General features: G+C 48.4%; 1 protein-coding gene across 1 annotated transcript in view; it reads left to right on the top strand.

Moving 5' to 3' along the window:
* EMWEY_00034970 (hypothetical protein, conserved) overlaps positions 1–7,325 on the top strand; it is a gene marked incomplete at both ends in the record, with an annotated part of 7,683 nt that extends 358 nt beyond the window's left edge. The window contains 15 exons of the mRNA XM_013481996.1: positions 368–406; positions 889–965; positions 1,214–1,219; positions 1,518–1,607; positions 1,753–1,834; positions 1,974–2,692; positions 3,770–3,790; positions 3,889–3,921; positions 4,637–4,837; positions 5,006–5,122; positions 5,347–5,427; positions 5,541–5,624; positions 5,843–5,967; positions 6,184–6,309; positions 6,531–7,325. Coding sequence (XP_013337450.1) covers positions 368–406; positions 889–965; positions 1,214–1,219; positions 1,518–1,607; positions 1,753–1,834; positions 1,974–2,692; positions 3,770–3,790; positions 3,889–3,921; positions 4,637–4,837; positions 5,006–5,122; positions 5,347–5,427; positions 5,541–5,624; positions 5,843–5,967; positions 6,184–6,309; positions 6,531–7,325 — 2,596 coding nt within the window. The remainder of the gene's footprint in view (positions 1–367; positions 407–888; positions 966–1,213; positions 1,220–1,517; positions 1,608–1,752; positions 1,835–1,973; positions 2,693–3,769; positions 3,791–3,888; positions 3,922–4,636; positions 4,838–5,005; positions 5,123–5,346; positions 5,428–5,540; positions 5,625–5,842; positions 5,968–6,183; positions 6,310–6,530) is intronic.
* Between the last annotated feature and the right edge of the window lie 175 nt (positions 7,326–7,500).

Raw genomic sequence — 7,500 nt, 5'->3', positions numbered from 1 at the left:
ATATTATTATTTATATTATTATTTATTTTTATATAAGAAATAAAATATATAAATGATACACCTAATGTATATATACTACCTAATGCTGCATGCAATAATATACCACCTAATACACACAAACATCCTCTTATTGTCCTGCTGCTGCTGCTGCTGCTGCTGCTGCTGATTATCCTGCTGCTGCTGCTGCTGCTGCTGCTGCAGTGTTTTATATCCCCTTCTTCTATCACCCAAGAGGGAGGCGAACGCCCCACAGGAAGAGCGGGGTCAGAGGCTGACATCTTCTTCCTTCTGCTGCTGCTGCTGCTGCTCTTGTTGCTGTTGTTGTTGCTGCTGCTGCTGCTGTTGCTGCTGCTCTTGGTGGTGTTAGCGACGACGACGCAGGGAGGGGGGGGGGCTGCTACGAGGGGTACAGACACCTCAGAAGATTCAATCTTTCTTCTTGCTACCGTAAACCCTAAACCCTAAACCCTAAACCCTAAACCCTAAACACTAAACCCTAAACCCTAAACCCTCACAGCCACAACAGTGGACTGCGCGGTTGCGGTGTCTCGACAGCGACCCGTCTTGACGTCGAGGGCACACACCCTAAACCCTAAAGCCTAAACCCTTATACATGAACTATTCAATAAACCCTAAACACTAAACCCTTTCGTGTTATAAAATATTTATAACAACACCTGCAGCAGCTTCTGCTGTGCTGCAGCGGCAGCAACAGCAGCAGCTGGAACTGCCTGCTGCTGCCTGTCTCGGCCGGGGGGCCCCACGGGTCTGCTGCAGGGGCCCCCGCTGCATTCTAGGGTTTAGGGTTTAGGGTTTAGGGTTTACGGGCTAGGGTTTAGGGTTTAGGGTTTAGGGTTTAGGGTTTAGGGTTTAGGGTTTAGGGTTTAGCTCTCAATTATTTTATAACGAAGACCCTAAAAGGGGAGTGGCTGCGTATGTTGCTGCGACGCAGCAGGAGCCTGTTGGTCAGCAGCAGCAGCAGCAACTGCAGCAATTGCAGCAACAAGGGCAACAGCAACAACAGCAGCAATTCCGTCAACAGCAGCAACAGCAGCAAAAGAAACAAGAAGAATCTTTTTAGGGTTTATATACAGCCCAACAACACCGCAGATAGCGACGGTGCAATTCCCTCCTGGAGCCAGCCGCGTTCTAGGGTTTAGGGTTTAGGGTTTAAGGTTTAGGGTTTAGGGTTTAGGGTTTAGGGTTTTTGAAGATGAGGGTGAGTCGAAGAAAGAATTTTAAGAAGATAATGCGCTTCTATGCAACCCACTTCGGGATACGGGAGCCTTATCAGGTTATTGGTAAACCCTAAACCCTAAACCCTAAACCCTAAACCCTAAACCCTAAACCCTAATTTTCTTTAAGCCCGAAGTGTCTCAGCACCTTATTTGTATAACCCCTCTTTCTTCAGTATTTCTTCTGTTGCAGAGAAGGAAGGGTTTATGGTTCTTTGCCTCCCCATGTCTAGGGTTTAGGGTTTAGGGTTTAGGGTTTAGGGTTTAGGGTTTGTGCTGCAGTTGATGGTACATTTATTGCTGCTTGTCTTCGTCATAAAGTAAATGCTGCTGAGTTGTTGCCTCGCGTCCTCTGCGGCAAAACCCGCATGCGTAAGTCCTAAACCCTAAACCCTAAACCCTAAACCCTTGCCAGCTGCCTCTACCTCAGTCATCGATAGTCCTTTCACCCTAAGACAAACATCCTGTACTCGCTAGCTAGGGTTTAGGGTTTAGGGTTTAGGGTTTATGCTTACAGTTACAACTCCTTGTATAATGAAGGAGCTAAGGAGTCTTCCTGGTGCAGAAGGAGCAGCAGCAGCAGCAAAACGCTATGGAAGGTAAACCCTAAACCCTAAACCCTAGCCCTTATTATTAGTGTTTACTCTTATCTACCAACAAGTCTCATCTTCCCTCGTCGCATTTATTTTAGGGTTTAGGGTTTAGGGTTTAGGGTTTAGATGTGCTGCACCGATGTAGGTATCCTTGTAAACACGAAGAGGAGGCACAAGCAGCAGCAGCAGCAGCTGCTGCTGCTGCTGCTGTTGCTCTTGCAACACCAGTTGTAGACGAATCAGACGCAGCAGCAGCAGCAACAGCAGCAGCAGACGGTGCAGCAAAAGCAGAAGGCGCAGCAGCAGGTGCTGCAGATTCTGCTGCTGCTGCGGCCCCAACAAAGAAGGAAATGGGAAACAAACACCGCAGCAGCAGCAGCAGCAACAGTGCAGCAGCAGCAGCAGAAGAAGCAGCAGGTGCAGCTGATCAGCAGCAGCAGCAGCAGCCTACTCAAAGAAGGCACCTATTTGAGGATAGTAGCAGCAGCGACGAAGACGAGCCCTCAGCCCCCAGCAGCAGCAGCAGCAGCAACAGCAGCAGCAGCAGCAGCAGCAGCAGCAGGAAGCTGGATATACCTAAGCAGAAATTTCTTCATCACCCTGCCCTTATAGGTGGGGGTTTACCAGGAGAATTCTTAGAGAGTAGGCAGCAGCAGCAGCAGCAGCAGCACCACAAGATAGGAGCAGCAGCAGCAGCAAGTGCAGCAGCAGCAAGACACTTAAGCCAATTAAATGTACACCTGCAGCAGCATCCAAGTGCTGCTGTTTCCGCCACTGCAGCAGCAGCAGTAAATGGGGAGACATCTCCTGAAGCAGCAGCAGCAGCAGCAGCAGCAGCAGCAGCAGGAGGAAAGGAGACACTTAGTGACGCCTACAGCTGCATAGTTCGTCTTGTTAGTCAACAAGAAAGGAGACTCTTATGTGTTGCTACTCAAGATAATAGACTCAGGGAGAGACTCAGGTCTGCTGCTGCTGCTGCTGCTGTTGCTGCTGCTGCTGCTGCTGTTGCTGCTGCTGCTGTTGCTGCTGCTGCTGTTGCTGCTGTTGTTGCTGCTGTTTGTTGTTGTTGTAGCTGCTGCTATTGTTGTTGCTGTTTGTTGCTGCTGTTGCTGCTGCTTCTTCTGTCTATACTTCTCTTGTCTCTGATGATTATTATAATCTGCTGCTCTTACTGCTGCTGCTGCTGCTCTTGCTGCTGCTGCTGCTGCTGCTGCTGCTGCTGCTGCAGGCGGGTACCCGGCCTCCCTCTCTTATTTTTATTTAAAGGAGTTCTTCAAGTTGAGCCTCCAACAAAATTTTCTTTAATGAGGGCGCAGCAGCAGCAGCGCAGCAGGACAGTTGGTGCTGCTGCTGCTGCTGCTGCTGCTGCTGAGAAAGAACGTCTTAAGGTACAAAGGAAGCAGCAACTGCAGCAAATGCAGCAAGAAGGAAAAGATTGTACTGTCCTGCTGCAGCAGCAGCAAGCAGAAGAAATACAGCAGCAAAAAGAACAAGAAAAAGCAGCAAAGAAAAAGAAGTTAGCAACTCACCCTAATGCTGCTGCTGCTGCTGCTGTTGCTGCTGCTGCTGTTGCTGCTGCAGCTGATGTTGCTGCTGCTGTTGCTGTTGCTGCTGTTGTTCCTACTGTTGCTGCAGCTGCTTCTGTTGCTGACGTTAGTACTACTACTGCTACTTGTGCTGCACTTATTGCTGCAGCAGCAACAGGAGCAGCAGGAGCAGGAGCAGCAGCAGCAGCAGCAAATGTTGTGATTAGGGTTTATGTGTGCAGGAGGAAGAAAGGGGTTAATCCTCTTTCTTGTAAAAAGAGTAAAAAGATGATTATAGAAACCCCCGTAAGGATCGTATTCATTAGGGTTTAGGGTTTAGGATTTAAGGTCTAGGGTTTAGGGTTTAGGGTTTGGGGTTTAGGGTTTAGGGTTTAGGGTTTGTGCGTGCGTGCAGAAACAATCGGCAGTAAAGAGGGTTAGATCTCGACGTAAAAGCAAAAGTCAGGGAGAAGGAGGAGGAGGAGAATAAGGGTTTAGGGTTTAGGGTTTAGGGTTTAGGTTTTTGTTTTATAGGGCTTGCTATCGCATTGGAGGATCGCCATGAAGGTCCTTGGCTAGCTATTTACCGCTTCCCGTCTAGGGTTTAGGGTTTAGGGTTTAGGGTTTGGCGTCATCGTCTGCAGTTGGCTCAGTACGTTGTTACCTAGCAAAGGATAGACGCATTAGGGTTTAGGGTTTAGGGTTTAGGGTTTAGAGTGCTCGTTGCGTTTGAACCTCTCAACAATTTGACTTCTAAACAACAACTTTCCCTTGTACCTACCTAAACCCTAAACCCTAAACCCTAAACCCTAGAGGTCCTTCTGCGATAGAGTCGTCTATCGCCGCGAAACCCTCTCCGCTGTTTAGGGTTTAGATTAGTGTTTATTTTATTTTATTTTATTTGTTATAAATACTTTATTTAAACCCTTTTTATAAACCCTAATACAACTAAACCCTCCTATTATTAGGGGCCCCCCCTCCCCATCAGGAGCACCGGGGGGCCCCTCACCGGACGTGTCTGTACACCTAAGCGAGGGTTTGTGAGGAAAGGGTTTATCCATTTGTCTTTTTTGCCTAAATTTTGCCTTTAAATAGATCTAGAAAGAAAAAGAATAGCAGAAGACGCGAGGTTTAGCGCTTAGTGTTTAGGGTTTAGGGTTTAGGGTTTGGGAGGGGGTGTAGTAACGAGTTCTTCCTGCGGTCCTTCCTGCGGTGTCAGTCTTCATTTTCCCCATTATACCACATGGGGTTTAGGGTTTAGGGTTTAGGGTTTAGGGTTTAGGGTTTACAATGGAGTTGGGAGGCTGCGCAGACAGCCGAACGCCCCTTACTGCGGCACAAACCCTCACAAACCCTCTTAATGTACAAAGGAAGACAGAAGGGTATGATGAGGCAGCAGCAGCAGGGTTTGCTGCAGCAGGGGGCCCCTGGGGGCCCCAACAGCAACCTACAGACGTTAATGGATATCATGTCGCTTACGACGGTGAGCGGATTTAGGGTTTAGGGTTTAGGGTTTAGGGTTTAGGTTGTTCGTGAGCTTCCAGAGACTATCTGTGGACGAAGAGGCGTTTTTTTAGCTCGACTGCTAAGTACGTACTAGGGTTTAGGGTTTAGGGTTTAGGGTTTAGGGTTTAGGGTTTGGTGACTGCAGGAACCCCACGACAGAGAAGAAGAAGGACTGAATGGCTTTCTGTTTCTTGCCTTCTTCTCTTATTCGCGGGTTTAGCGGTCATCTATTTCTTTCGTTGTTTATCTGGTTCTGAATCCCGTAAACCCTAAACCCTAAACCCTAAACCCTAGCTTTCTGGGGACCCCGCTGACAGACAGGGGCTGCCCAAACCCTAGCCCGAAACATATGCAACTAAATCCTAATCAATCTATAAACCCTAAACCCTAGGCAGTCATAGTATAAACCCTAGCGCACCTATATTTGTGCGCCTCAACATACTGAGGGTTTAGGGTTTAGGGTTTAGGGTTTGGGTTCTGTTGCAGCTACCGTCCCCATATCTTCCTCTTGTCGTGTATCCAAGAGTGAGGAGTGCAGGGCCTACAGCTTCCCTTCTTTCTTCTCAGGTAAACCCTAAACCCTAAACCCTCAGCAGCAAGACTGAAACGGTCTTGGAACCTCCAACGGGTGTTTCGAGGGTTTAGGGTTTAGGGTTTAGGGTTTAGGGTTTGTGCTACAGAGGATATGGTGCGCCTTGTTGACGCTTCTCCTGAGAATAACACCTTTCTATTCCGATCGCCGATGCCTCTTTCTCCTGGTGGAGGTCAGAAAGGGTTTAGGGTTTAGGGTTTAGGGTTTAGGTATTGGACCGTGTTTGCGAGGGTTTGCAGCTTCGCACGTTAGTTCCTAAGGTTTACGAGGGTTTCTGTAGTGCTACTTGGATCCTAGGGTTTGTATTTTCTCCCTCTATTACATATTAGGGTTTACTATTGTTAATTAGGGTTTAGGGTTTAGGGTTTAGGGTTTAGGGTTTACGTCCAGGTTATATAATGACAGAAGAACTAAAAAGAGCAATGCAACGCCAAGCACATTTAGCGGGTCTTTTTTTACCCGACAACTTTGAGCTAAAAGTCTTTCCTCTTGTATGGAATGGACATAATAATAGTGTAAGAATTTAGGGTTTAGGGTTTAGGGTTTAGGGTTTAGGGTTTAGGGTTTGGGGTCTGGGGTTTAGGATTTACGGTTTGGGGTTTAGCGTTTAGCACTTATGGTTGGGGGTTCAGGGTTTGTCGTTGAGGTCTCTAGGGTTTTCGTTGGAACTCTGACATATTTTAGAGGTGTTTTCTAGGGTTTAGGGTTTAGGGTTTAGGGTTTGCATGCAGCTTAATGAAAAATGCGAGTTAAATCGCGAAGTTTGCTTAATGGAAGCCCGTAGTGACCTTACGGTATCTGTACACCATTGGCCAATCTACGGAGAAAGTGTAAACCCTTACGACGTCCCCGAACCGGTAGGGTTTAGGGTTTAGGGTTTAGGGTTTAGGGCTTGGGGCCTGAGGGAAGAGGCTGAGTTGTTGGATATATGCCTTGGATTATCGTGAGGGTTTAGGGTTTGTATATGAGGGTTTGACATTTCCCTGTTTTTGCACATTCTCTGTATTCGCTAGCTACGGTTTAGGGTTTAGGGTTTAGGGTTTAGGGTTTAGGGTTTAGGGTTTAGGGTTTGTTGCAGAACCGTATAGCGATGGCTAAGAATTTGGCGGCTTGGTGCGGCGATTTCTTAGAGCAGAGATTAAATCTTTTGTATAGCCAGATACATTTGCATGCAGCTGCTGGTGATGCAGCACGTGCTGCTGCTGCTGCTGCTGCTGCTGCTGTTGCTGCTGCACCAGGGGCTGCACCAGCAGCACCACCAGCAGCAGCACCACCCAGGACTCTTGCCGAGTCCGACACCCAAGAAGACCCCAATGCTGCTGCAGAAGTAGCAGCAGCAACAGCAGCAGCAGCAGCAGCAGCAAAAAATGCAGAAGCAGCAGCAAAATATGCAGCAGATTTGACTGCTGCTGCTGCTGCTGCTGCTGCTGCTGCTCCGAAGCATGCTGCTGCATGCCACCACTGCAAACACTGCAGCATGCCAAAGCACTGCAAGCACTGCGGGCCTTGCATGCAGCAGCAGCAGCCGCAGCAGCAGCAGCAGGGGCAGCAAGAGCAGCAGGAGCAGGAGGTTCCCCATGGAGGTGACGATACACCGTTGCCAGGGCCAACAGGATGCCATGTATGTAGTCAGAAGCAGCAGCAGCCGCAGCAGCAGCAGCAGCAAGACGAGCAGCAGCAGGAGCAGCAAATGTCTCACCATCACCATAAGAGGCACCTAGAGGATCCGTTAGTTGCTGCTTCCTTGACGGAAGCAGCAGCAGCAGCAGCTGCTGCTGCTGCAGCAGGCCTTACACCCCCGGACTACAGCAACACAAACAGCATCAACAGCAGCAGCAGCAGCAGCAGCAGCAGCAGCAGCAAGAAGGCAACTGTATACCTGCTGCACTGCCACCATGGTAGAGACAGGACAGGACTAATTGTTGCTTCTTATAAAATGCGTTTCCTTGGATTCTCTCTTGCTGATGCATGGAAAGATAATCGCGTAAACCCTAAACCCTAAACCCTAAACCCTAAACCCTTCATACTTATATATATATATATATATA

The sequence above is a fragment of the Eimeria maxima genome, genomic scaffold (assembly GCF_000499605.1).
Source record: "Eimeria maxima Weybridge genomic scaffold, Emw_scaff486, whole genome shotgun sequence".
In the NCBI taxonomy this organism is placed as follows: domain Eukaryota; phylum Apicomplexa; class Conoidasida; order Eucoccidiorida; family Eimeriidae; genus Eimeria; species Eimeria maxima.
The sequence above is the reverse complement of the archived record's forward strand: the minus strand, read 5'-3'. Positions and strand labels throughout refer to the sequence as shown.